This window comes from Neodiprion fabricii, chromosome 5 (genome assembly GCF_021155785.1).
Source record: "Neodiprion fabricii isolate iyNeoFabr1 chromosome 5, iyNeoFabr1.1, whole genome shotgun sequence".
NCBI classification, from domain to species: domain Eukaryota; kingdom Metazoa; phylum Arthropoda; class Insecta; order Hymenoptera; family Diprionidae; genus Neodiprion; species Neodiprion fabricii.
The window spans coordinates 17,737,823-17,751,726 of record NC_060243.1 but is presented as its reverse complement, the minus strand read 5'-3'; the positions used below and the strand labels follow the sequence as shown (position 1 = coordinate 17,751,726).

At 36.8% G+C, this 13,904-nt stretch overlaps 1 protein-coding gene across 3 annotated transcripts in view; it reads left to right on the top strand.

Annotated features, from left to right (window-relative positions):
• Nucleotides 1-13,904, top strand: part of LOC124183659 (nuclear factor of activated T-cells 5-like) — a 64,451-nt gene that overhangs the window by 28,682 nt on the left and 21,865 nt on the right. For 2 of the 3 annotated variants that reach the window (XM_046572410.1, XM_046572408.1), the window contains exon 1: nt 9,744-10,829. The exons of the other annotated variant lie outside the window; for it this stretch is intronic. In XM_046572410.1, coding sequence (XP_046428366.1) covers nt 10,694-10,829 — 136 coding nt within the window. In that variant the 5' untranslated portion in view covers nt 9,744-10,693. Of the gene's footprint in view, nt 1-9,743; nt 10,830-13,904 lie in introns of those variants that run through there. 3 annotated transcript variants of the gene reach the window in all.

Here is a 13,904-nt window from a genome sequence, read left to right as displayed (position 1 = left end):
AGCAGTATCAGAAATATCTGAAATGCAGTAAATTGTAATAAGGAAAAATGTATACAGACTTGGAAAACTTTACTACATCAAAGTCACTATAAAAATGCAAAATAGTGATTTTACCCCTCTATGTTTCGTTACGTTAACGTCACTAACTTCACTCTCTAAAAGCCTCGGTTATATGAGACTATTAAATATGTCATAACCGTGTTTTTGATTACCGATTGATACGGAGTTTGATTTATTAGCTACTCAACTCGGCATTGTTCAAATTTTACTTATTTTACGACTTTCGAGACAAGTTATCAGCCTTTTTTCAAGGGATTCGTAAATTAGGAAACGACACTTTTATCTCGATTTTATTATAACAAATATTTGTGAATCGACTACGATTTTCCTAATATTGCAACCCAAATAAGTGAGAAAATTGTTGACAAGATGTATATACTAAAGAAACGGTACAAAAATTTATACATACACATTTGAATTAGGATATAAGATGAAATTTTTCTTTAAATATTGCGTCGTTTCGTTCGAGAATACATTCTGTTTACCGTGTAATTCTGCAATACATTTATTGATAATTTTTTATATACTAATCCGTGACTATTATTTCTCATTACGATCACTGTTGCTATATTTTCGAAGATTTAACGTTTGTGCAACGATAAGTTGACGTTAAATCGTTATTTAACTAAAAAAGTAGAGTAAACCGAACAAACCGATTTTGCGTTGCAATTACCAAAAAAGGATCGAGGATTGCGCAAAATGGTTAGGCGCGCCTCGTTTTTCGCAATTCCAACAATATTCAAACACTTTTTTTTTAACGATACCTTTTTTACTCAATTTTTCTAGTTACCACACAAACGAAATTTTTCTCAGTGTGTGAAATAATTATACGTCCATGATCGCGAACAATAATCCCATGCCCGATTAATCTGTATAGAAAACAAAAAAAAAAACGGTTTGATTGATTCAAAACAGAAACAAGGCAGAAGAAAGTGATACCGACCCTGATATTCCATGAAGAACATTTATAAAAAATGTACATAAAATGGCTTGTATTCAATTTTAGTCGACTATATTATTGCACGAGATTCATAATATATTTTCATCCTTATTATAATCATTATCGTTTTTGTATTACCATTATTAATTAGCTTCGTTTTTTCCTTTCTTTATTCGTTTTCAAAGGAATCTGAATCACACAGAAATTGTCGACAAGTATATGATATTAAAAGTATAAGTAATACGAAAATCTATCCGTATTTTTATAATATACATTGTTTACCAATGTTCCATAGCGAATTTAGCTATCACAATTATTTTCCATGTAGAGATTGCTCTTTGCATCACGTCTCTTCTCATTAAGATTATTACCGATAAATATAAAACTTCGGTTCGTCGAATGTTATTAAATTTTCGAACGAATTGTACAGCAGATCGATTAGATTGACCAGATATAAAATAGAAATAATTATGCAAAATTATCTGTCTGAAAATTTTTCTTCTACTTCAATAATTCACAATTTTGAATTTTCCACCACCGCGTGCAATAATTTTTTCACAAACTTTTTTTTACACTTTATAAGTCCCGAAGTGTAATTTTATTGTTTCTATTTACGTATACTTTTTGTATATCAGTACATAATGCTTATACGCTTATAATACTGACTGACCTGAGATACGAATAATAATCTTACGCTGAATAAAACTATATATGGAACATTCCACGTCAAATTATCAGCCCGTGTAGCTGAGCCTCTTCGATTTTAATCATTTTTTAGTATGATGTTCATACGGACCGTAGAAGGTCTAGGAATTTTTTTCAGATTATTTTAACCACCGATGAAGTTTGAAAAAAATGGACAAACCAATTCCGAAGACGCCATCCTTAAAAAATACGAAAAAATTCACAGAGAATCTGCGATTTGAAATATGATCTTCAAACACTACACGATGTGTTTATATAAAAATAGTAAATATTGAGATCCCATTAATCGTGTGTTGGTCAAAAATCACATTTTGAATCGTAGAATCGGTGTGAATTTTTTGAGATTTAAAAGAATTACATTTTCGTATAAATTTCACTGAAGAAAATTTGAAAAAATTCTTCCGATCCTTTTGGCTTGGTAAGTATATCACATTAAAAAATGATCAGAATCAAAGGTACACGGGCTGCTAATTTGACGTGGAACGCACCGTATATATATATATATATATATATATATATATATATAATCACTGTTGCTATATCGTGGAACTTGAATAATCTGAAAATATATATTTATACGTATCAAATTATCCGACAACAATCTTACGGATGCTAGACACTTGCTTTCCCGTTATAATTAATCAGCCAATTTATTTGGATTAACGCTTTATCTTTACACAACGATTACGTGGGTGAAAATTGAAATGCTTCTCACTTATAAGTATTATTATTCACCTTATCTTTTCTTAACACATTTATTTACATAGACACACACATATGCATATGTTGTGTACCACATGCATATACGTGTAGTTATATAGATGTGTACGAACATTGATGATTCAAACACTCGGCTTTACTGGCGGTCTGCTGATATTATCTAACACGTTATTTGTAAACATTATATATATATACATACATGTGCGTAATAAAATATTATATGTATATGTATTAGATTTAAAAATAAGATTTGAATTTCGGATGATGAAAATTCAGATTTTTTCATCGCGTCGAATCGGAATGAAAATCTCAAAAGTCTAAATATCCGAAACGCATGCGAATTGTTCAACAGGATTTGAAAACGTTTTCAATTAATGACGAGGGAAAACTTGCTAATGGAATTGAAACGTAGTTAATTTAACGGAAAAAAGATTTGAAATTCGATCGTATCGAACGTATCTTCCTTGTACCGCATTGTCTTAAAAACACCACGTTTATTTACACACATTGAAGTAACAATGTTAATCTTAAACAGAAATTATTACCTCCTGTCAAAATGACCGTACGTACAGGTACGCTATAGCAAGATCATTTATTCTTTGAAAAAACAATAACTTAATTGACATAAACACTTGAGTCAGTTTTTTGAATCACCTTAATTAGCACGAATTTCTCAAATTTCGTTCAACGTATGAATCGAAATTCGCAAGCAATGCAATTATCACCAACTTTGTACAGATAATAAGAAACAAAGGAACCTTACATTACAGATGTTGTAAAAATATGGAACGGACGTGATTTTTCATTTACGTATCGAAATGAAGAAGCTGAAATTGATCGTACGATTATTCATGTTGCATCTGTTTTTCGCGATCGGATGCCCCGAAGGTTGGAAAAAGAATTATAACTCGGCGTGATCGATGATCGATGCTCGTCGATGCAATAATAATATGTGCTGTACAGCCGGAGATGAAACCAGTGTAGATGAAACCTTTGAACCGCTTCGGCGATAACAGGAACCGTATAGCCAAGATCTGTAAAAAAAGGCGAATAAATAACTCCCTCGAGTTATCGCGCGTTGCGTTTTTTTAATATGGGTATAATGTACTTTCTGGTTGGATCGTTCGTATTTTTTTGTTGCGCTCAGAGGCGTGAATTCGGATTCTATCTGCTTTTATTACGTACACAGATCCCTGCCCGCCTTTCCTGATCTGCCGAAATCTCGGGCTGCGGGAAACGAAAATCTTGGAATCTAACAATCGTTACGTCGCTCTTACATGAAAGTTTTTCTACAATGACCAAAGGCTGTTTACATAACCGCTTTTCCGATACTCATCTAGCTATAGCTTTCGACGATGTTGTTTGTTTTATACGCGTTTGCATTCCGACTGCGGATTCGAATGAATAATAACCGGCCTCGTAATCAGTCTGATTATCGTACGAGTATTAATATCGAATTTGTGATTTCGTTTAAGTTGTAACGACAATTTTTTTAAGCGACATGAGAATAACGGAAAATAAAACAAATGTCGAAATTGTGATGAAAAACAGTTTCGGTATTGACTTTTTTATTTCAAATCGATTTAAAATGCTTGAAAGTTTATTATTATAGTAGGTGGAAAATTATTATTCACAAATTAACTGAAACGGATTGTTTATATGTTTTTAAATTATTGGAACAAGGACGGTATCGTCCACCCTGACTTTCTCACTTATTGGTGTCTCGGGAATTTTTCATTGTTTAAAAATTTCTACTGATTAATTAATTGAAAATTTCCTAATGCAAACTATTGTAATCAATATATCAAATAGGCCTTGAATTTTTTGAAATCCTATCCGATCCCAAAAACTTATAATTTATGTAAAAAATGTATACGATTAGAGGGATAACTTTCACGGAAATTGATTATTCCATCAATTTTCACGATTTTTTTCAATCAAATTGTTTCCAGCGATAACAATTTCCATTATATCGCAATAATTACTCTCGAGTACTGAAAACCTCTCCGTCTACTATCAGAAATAGTCAAATACCACAAAAAAGAAACATGTTTTCAAAGTTCTCTAAATATACAAAAATGGATGTAAGATAGGTGGTAAGAATACTTACCACTGCTATTCAAACGGCCAAGAGCAACGAGAAGTGAGTTTTAGATGAGTGCGCAAACAAGCCTGTGAATCAGAAAAATACTCAGACTGCATTAGGTATATATTTATACATATAATACTTGCGTATGTGAAAAAAAAAACATCGTGAGAAATACTCGACGTGTTACATGATATTATCAATGACAAAACTTAAAAGTGACGATTATCAGACAACTATCAAGAAACTGATAACCGGCAATCTCGTTTTTGGGTTTAAACAAATAGATTGTTGCGTAAACTATTGTTTTTTCCTTTTATCGATTCATCCTCATCGAGCTGGCTTCAACTGCATTCCCAAAAATAATTTGGTTCCTGAATATACCGATATGATTAGTGACAAATAAACTGTAAGTGGAACAAAATAAAAAAAAAAAAAAATAACAACAACAACAATAATAATTGAAACTGTTATTTGTATTTCTTAGTAAGACTAAAAAAAAAAAAAAAAAAATGAATTCAACCGTGATGAAGTTTCAAGTGTAAACAATAAATTTTCTTTCCTCGTGTGATAATGACCTGAAGAAAGAATGAACAGTGAAAAATATGTGTTTGTATACAGTAAATGTATTACGTATACGACGTTTGAAAACTTAAATAAATAAAGAATTGGAGATTCATTTTTGTTGTTGTATAATGCTGCCTGTTACAGCGAAGCGCTCGTTTAATCGCCGGTCAATCTTTAGATAAGAAAATTTCAATGAGACTAACAACGATAAAGAGAGATCTTTACAATATGAGAACGTATAATGTATTATAAATAACCGGTGCGTGTCCGAATTTAGATCTTTTTTTTTTGTCCGCCGTACGCGACGACACCTGTTTTGTAACGCTAAGCTTGCGCCAATTCGCCCGGCTTGCATATCGAATAGATAAAATGTGTCCACGTGAATTAGTTGGTGAAATCCGACAGCACAAAACTGTACTAAAAGCTTGTAATCAAAGCTTCGATATCGATTCAAAATTGTTGAAGATTTGGCAGATTCGTGCGAGTTTTGCATTTTGTATCGTAGAAGACGGATTTTCAACAAATTCACTGGAACAGGTTTTCTTTTTCAGTAGTAAATTCAATATCGTTATTTGTTGATCGTGTAAACAGTACCGTTGCAATGTTGTAAAATTCAATATCCAACGATGCTGACATGATGGAAAAAAAATGAGTTTCAGTAAATTTGTAGAAAATAATGTTCTGACGAAGACGATGAGTCATAGTAGATCAAAATCGAACGAATCTACTAGATTTTCAAGTGTTTTGAAGCAATTCGAAACAAAACATCGACATTTTAACTTTTGATTATAATCCCTCTATAGTTAACAACATATTTTTGTATTCTTTTTAAACAGATCTTCGTACAGTTCACGAACAAAGTGATTTGACGAAAAGTATCGAATTTTATCCAATCGCAATTTCATCAACTCTGTTTCAAATGAAACAAAAGGAGAAACGAACCGTACAATTTTCCCCTAAACTTTCAAAATGCGAAATGAGATAACAAAAAAAAAAAAGATCGATTTTCAAGTTCGATCAATTCACAACCCGGTTTGACCAGTTTTTGGATCCAATACTTCCATGTCACGGTTTATACTGTACGTATATTAGGTAAACTTGGGGACAATGAATCTGAGTGGCGCTTCGATCAGTAGTTTTACCACCATAAGCAATCACATATCCCTAAATATGTCTTCCTTCTGGAAGGGAGAGCCGAGTTGTGACTATGAAACGAGGACGCCTCTGAGATTTAAAAAAGCCTTCATCAAGGCGTCCTTTATCTTTGAGATAAGGAGAGACTATGAATACGGGCATAAGACCGTCGTTTTGACGTTGACATGTATACTTGGGGTCAATGAATCTGTGACGGCTAATTTTTTACACTAGACAGTTATGTTGGCAACACAGAGAAACCTGCAGCGCCACAGTCGGCCGAGCGTGAAACAAACTCAATCTCAACAAACGTAACATAATCCATGACCGTCGAATCTAACCTTAAAATACCGCGGCGATGATGACTTGTTGGATTGACACGTATTCTAAGGTTATATTCGACGTTCGTGGGTTACGTTACGTTTATTGAGATTGAGTTTGTTTCGCGCTCGGCCGACAGTGGCGCTGCAGGTTTCTCCGTGTTGCCAACACAACTGTCTAGTGTAAAAAATTAGCCGTCTCAGATTCATTGTCCCCGAGTGTACACGCGCTCAGATGAACAGAGCCCGGTGTGCGAGTTACGATACGTAATATTATACATTCAAAACGTCGTTTATTATACCGAAAGCGCGGCGCGCACGCGACCCTCGATTAGGCGTCTTTAAAAGCGAATCACGTGAATCGCGACAGTCCGAACGAAATGCTTGATCACGCGTTGCCCTGAGTAATTAGGCGTTGTAGGTATGTCACTGTGCCTCGAACTCAGGCCGCAGCGTCGTCGTCGTCGGCTTTCGTCTCGCTGACTATCGACGACCTTGTCAGGCCCGCGGCGTCGCGACGCCGAACGTTGAAATGCCGCGATGATGAGGAGCGTGTGGAGAACAGTGAGATAGGCGCCACTTCACTCGATTTAATAACGCTTCGTGTGATCGAATTCGAGATGAAAATTGTACCTGAAACGGGCGGAGTTAAGAGGATGGCAAGGTCATTTTTTACCGACCGAGTAAAAGCTCACTCGTTTTCACTATTACACACGCTTACGCGTCACTAATGCAGAAAAAGTGCAGCTAGCGCCATTCCACGTTCGATGCGAATAACTAGTATGAAAAAAAGTTTTTATTTACGAAATAATAATACCAAGAAATGCAGTCTTCCTGCAATCGAATTAACACTTATTGTAGGAAGATATGTGTGGGGCGAAAAAGTTTCTCGACATTTTTGTTCGGCATTGCGCGTGGAATGACCCTATCTGCAGTTATTTATTAATTTGTTTTGCTTTAATAATGTTTAAGCGTGGGTAATAGCCGAAATACAGGTAATTTAAATTTTACTTGATTGGTAAAGACTGACCCCAGCATCCTCTTAAGGTGCTTGTATGGCAAAAATTTATACTTCTTATTAATTTCATTACGAGTCAATCTGACATTCAGTATTCATCAAATTATTATGTTCGTAAGCGAGCTGCGAGAATCTATTTGAAAATAACAAAAATAAAACACACTAGAATTAGCCTTTATCCGGAATTCTCGTTTCGAATGTTGATAAGTACATTCACAGGTACAGCAACTTGAAATAATTATGTCACGTATTTCTTCTTTTTTTTTTTTTTGTTTTTCGTTTTGTTAGACATAACAATTGTGAATTTTGAATAAATAGACAGTTGAATTTTCCAGCGTTCTTGCTGTATACAAATATATCTTGGCACGGGTGACGTCATAACCGTATTGTTTACAATGCTTCGTACGAGTTATGATTTTTGTACAGCTGAAAAAAAGAAAAAATACGACGTAATTATTTGTTCGTGAACTATTAAAATACGTCAATAAAACAACAGGGTTTTACCCTAATGTTTCGGTCCGAAATTTTCACAAGAATCTTGTAGCATCGTTAAATTTTTCTCTTCCATGGCTCATTTTATTCAGAAGACTACTTTCTACAAATTTACTGAAACATCATTTTTATGCATTTATTCGATTCGGCGAAGGAGAAAAAAATTAGCCACTTTCTTCAGCGCAACTTGTTCGTTTATATCGCAATCAGCCGATGGGAAAGAAAGTGCTGTGAAAAAAAAAAACTGCAGCAAACTTTCAAAGCCAAAATTTACCGTGAAAAAAACTCTGCAACGTGATTCCGCGTGTGTTTTGTCGTTGTTTGAAAATCTTCAGCCTTTTAGTTCCACGGAATAATCTCAAGATAAATTGTTAAGATTTTGAACGCCTGCCAAAATCTATTTTATTCTATCAACGTATAGCCTTGACCATCTCGGTTTTGATCCATGTTTTTTACATCATTGCTTCAACTCCCAAACGCTCTTACAGACTTTAATTTTTCAACGCTTTTGAAGTATAAAAAAAAAATACTGTGAAGTTTCTGTTCTATATTGATTTCAATGTTGTCGTTGTTTCGCCAAAACTTGCCGAAAAAATGTGAAAAGGAGGAATGCAGAAAAAGAAAAAGATACATCTAAGTGAATCAGCATCGTAAACAGTTATTTATGAGATCTTTGGCACAATCGCACATATAAATGTACATAAACTGATAGAAATACATGTCACATAATTTTGTTTTACGACTGGAGACTGTATGGTGCACCATACCTTTAAAAAAAAAAAATCAAACAATAAGTGTAAAATAGAAAATATAGCCGATTACTTTTATAATATACATGATATGTGCGACTGTATACTATACCATTCAGCGCATTCTAGAATATTAATTTCAAATTCAATATCACTATATAATTTTGACTGAAAATCTCTCGCCGTAACGTGTTAACAAGATTATCAATAATAACAACGATTGATAGAAAGTTAGCATATTAATGTCAAAGTAACGATACATTGATGAAAAAGTCCCTATTTCCCAACCTTAGAATCCCACCTTTTGAAGGTTGATCGACATTGCAAAATACGAGTTGTATAATGCTTCCCTTCAATAAAACCTCATAAATTTTCGAGAGACGATTCTGAAAATTGTGGAATAACCATTTTTTTCCCTCTTTATACGTACAAAAATTATGCACACGTGACAATTGAAATTAATTTCATGACCATATGACGAAGAATAAATGAAAATACAACCATCCAACGAATCACTCTTCTGCAGATGTTATAGAGAAAAAAAAAAAAAAAAAAATTGAAATATTTAAAAAAAAAAAAAAAACTTACATGTATGCACTAACGCACATTTATACACACTCTCTTCTTTTTACACACGTCATCAATTTATATGTACATAACGCCGAGCTGTAGACAGGAATACAAATAGATTATATGTATATAACATACCAAGCGTACGACATATTATAACGCGTGGACTTGTTGCGTGCGTGTGTGTATTAATATACATATTGCATGTGTTAAATTATACAGCGATACGCGTGCGTGTGTAAGAGCAATAATTAGCGTCTTGACTAACTTGGCGAGGAACGATGCGGCGGGAGGGGTGGGGGGTAGAATCACTGCTGAGAGACGGACAACTGCGGAGGATCGAGGGGTGGGGATGAGGTTTAGAAGTGGGGAAGTATTTCTATTCAGTCTACGATCCACGATCGCCGAAGCGGCAGTCCAGTCGTAGTACGTACTAGTACGAGGTATTAACTCGAACGTGAACGTGAAACTGTGCGCGGTGTTGTTTTGGCGTGCTACGACTTCTCCTCTACGACAATCGTGTGAATGCACAGTCGAACCAAAGTTCAGAGTGCAACTATACGTGAGACAGGACGTCACGACTCGTGCATCGTCACAATCGTCACAATCGTCACAATCGTCATGTACGACGTTGCGAGTTGGAAAGCGTTTCATGGTGATTGGTCATTTGTCGGTAAGATGGTTGTGTAACGCCGCATCATCGAAAGATGGGGCTGCGGGTGATTTACAGATCCAACCTCTGTTGTGAACTTGAACTACTGTACGCGTGACAATGGCTGTGCAAAACAGTTTGGTAATAGCCGAGCACATCCGATAGGCAGTGGTTGACCAAGGTGATAGTGGTTGAAGATATATTTTATACCAAGGTGCTGGTACCGATCATTACACACGTCGAGCACGTGGAGTGGTCGAGTAAATTGCCAAAGATAAGTGTCACACGACGTTGCCAATCTTCTCTATCCTCTCGGAGTCGAGAGTGTTAAGTGCTTGTGTCTTGCCGTTGAACGCTCCTCTGATTTTCCGGATAAACTATTGTGGCGGCGGTGGTGGTGGTGGTGGTGGTGGTGGTGGGTTGTAATATCTCTCCTCCGAGTGCCGAAAAGGGAAGTCCGATGGCTTTAATGACACGTGCGGGGTACTTTGGATGATGACGAGTCGGCTCGACAATTCGCTGAGGGACACTGATGAGGAAGCGAGTCGCGATGATCGGTTGATTACAACCACGTGTGACCGTCGGTGAAACAGCTGAAATAAACGCCGTGATTGAAAAAACTGTGTGTCAAGGGAAAATAGTGAGGAAAAGAGGAGCGTCTACTGCTCACTGGGATTTGGATGGCACCTGATTTAGGCGGCAAACGATCGCCAGGCAGAGCGATTACTGCTGCTCATTGCAGTGCCGGAGGGATGCTACTTTTGCAGCACAGACGATCCGCGGTGGGACACTCACTCGACGGCTATCTGCATGCTGGTAAATTTTTTCGTCAACAAATTGAACGGGCTACTTTTATCAACAAGTCAATAAGGATATCGCGGTCAATGGGTTCATAATTCACTTTTTCCGATCACCCTGCAGGCTCACAGTCGCGTTAGTCAGTTCCAGTGTGTAACAGCGTTTTTTTTTTTTTTGTTTGCCGAGCGAAAGGTGGATAGATACGTAGAAAAGCTTGAATTTCAAGGTTGTTACATTGACACGACGAAATTTTGAATAATTTTTAAGAGACTCATTACCGTTACCAGACCTCAGGATTGTTGGAAGTGCACTAACAATATAATGAACGGTACAAACGGTGAGATCAAGACCGTGCCGTCCGAATCGAATGTTGAGTGGAGAGAAAAATTAAACCTTCGATCAAAAATCTACAGCAGTAGTATTTTTAAGAAACAGCACTGCTACTGTGCGATGTAGACGAACCTGAGTAAATTGAATAGACACGTGACAACATGTCAGAATTTTGAGAAACGGTTCGCCATCATTGCCACAAATAATAATATTTTTCTTAATTAATTCTTTCCTGACTTTTGACTCAGACGGTACGGCCCATTCGTCCTCGAAACTAGAAATCTTCATTTATGATTGTACCTCTCACAATCTAATTGTGAGCTTAAAAAGTCGCGACTCTTCCGTACGTCTCGTCACGTTAACGTTACCAAATTGAACGTTGTAAAAATGTGTCTAGCTGCTTTAGCGCAGCGATCACAGAGTTTTACGTTACTCGGTATCAGTTTTCCTCTTCGTTCAATCTTCCTCCGACATCTAGATATCGTTAGTTTCTCAATTCCGACTCCACTGTGTGTATCACGTATGCTCCGTAAAGTATATCAATATTGTGCTGATTTGCGTTGCGACGTTAACCGCGATCATAGTTTCCTGACCCTGGACCTCGACCGAGTACATCTATACACTAGCAGTGTCTACATCGAGTAAATTTGTCAAACATCGCTCCCAACGGACGGACGGACAACTGTGTCGAGTAATTGCTGATGACGGTAGATTACATCGTTAGTTCGTCCGTTTACTGTCCGCGAAGCATCGCTCGCTCCGGGGCATCCAGTGTTACTCAAGACAGACTCGCTTGTCGTCTTATCGAACGTTATAATCGTCTTATACACATATTTTCTACCTCATAATTTTACATCGTGGAATAGATTGCCCGTGCACCATCGGACCGATACAGTGAACACTGAAATCTCGATGATGGTTTTCCCAGTTCCATTTAAAATCATTCTCATGGAGCCTGTCCGGATCGTTCAACGAGTGTCAACCGATGGATACAATCGAACGGATTTGAACGAATTCATATGGACCACATGGATTCGTTACATAAATCTTGAATTGGTGCATGAAGTCTGAAACACCGACAATGGTGGATGACATGCTCTGCTCCGTGTCATATTGCTTGCTCATTGTCAACGGGACTGCACAAGTCGTTCCATCGATGCGTAATCAATGCCGTTGGTGCATGTGCTCGTTGACCGATCTCTTCTTCTCCATACAGGCCTTTTGATCGATTGCCTCTTGTTTTCGTTCTTCTTTTCTTTCCTTTATTTTTTCTTACGTTGCTTTTATTCTGATTTCACGCGGGTTATTGCTCTTATACGTCGCTGGGGTTCAAAGGTCAGTCGCTAATTGACTGCACGTTTTTATTTCTCTATGTGTTCAATAAGGCCTGCACATCACCGTATATCATTCACGAAGATTAGCATGCAATACGGATATACTGAAGTTATCGACCGTATAACGAAGGGACGGTGATATTTTCGACTTCGAGGCAGGGAAGCCAACTCACTCGAAATGGGGCATGAGATGTCAAATTCCCCCGCGTTAAGTGTCAAATTGAAATTACATATGTTGTAAGGGGGTTTCTCAGGTAAGAGCAGTTGAACATGATCATATTATTGGTTCATTGGGGCTAGACTAATGGATGGAAGAGAACGAAACAAAATTTATTCGAAAATGAAGCTGAAACTAGCAGCCAGAGTTGACAGACAAACGTGTTTAACTTTTGGGAAGTAGAAAAATGCAGTTCAGTTCCATTCTCGGAATTCTGTAAAAGCATTGGGTGTTCAAGGTATTTGAAAAAATTTTGTTTTTCGGACCTTACTGCCTTATTCGAACGAACGTTAGAACGTTCGGGTGCTAATTCTGGCCGCTAGCTTCGGTATCGTCAGTCGAAAGCTACAAATTTCCGCTGTGAAAGCAAAAAACATAAAAATTTGAATCATCTTAAAAATGTACTCCCGTAAGTCCGTTCAAGTAGAACTCTGCAGAAAAGGATTGGCAAAATGGTAACCACGTTTGTAGGTGGATGGAATATCCAACATACATAAACTAAGACTTTTTAGAATCGCCAACATGTCCGCTAAGCTTCAATGGAATGGATTTTGGATTCGAGTTTTTATTTTTGAGAAATTAATAAAAAAGTTCTCCAAGAACTGGAAAAAACAAAACACGAAATCTGATGAAAAAAGTCGCTGCTAAGGCAAATGTCAGTTTATCAAAAATCCGTTCCACAGAAGTTTAGAGAATATATTGATGATTCTAAAAAGTTGTGGTTTTTCAGATATTCCGTCCGCCTGCGAACGTGGTTACCATTTTTTTGCTAATCGTTTTCTGCAGAGCTCCGCTTAAACGTACGTACAGGCGTAAATTTTTGAGATAATTTGAAAATCGTTCTTGTGTCTCAAAGCAAAAGCCCGCAGCTTTAGAATAGGGTTTGGTTCATCCTGTTCCGTCTATTAGTCTAGTCACAAAAAATATTGAATAAAATGAAAATTTTGTACCGCTCTTACTTGGGAAACCCTCTTAAGTATATGACAACTGGTGGCAGTAAACAGTCATTAGTCAGTTGACGGTAAAAGTTTTTCTACCATTCCCGAATCACTACAGCGATTATTTGACATCTGCTTAACTATAAAAATTTCGCATGACCTACGTAACCTTTAGAAATCTCGATTGACGGCTGAAGTTTGAGGTGGCTAGCCTGCATGAAAATTCGCCAAAACTCGCGCATGCAAAGTCGGATGCTCAATCTGCCAAGTTTCA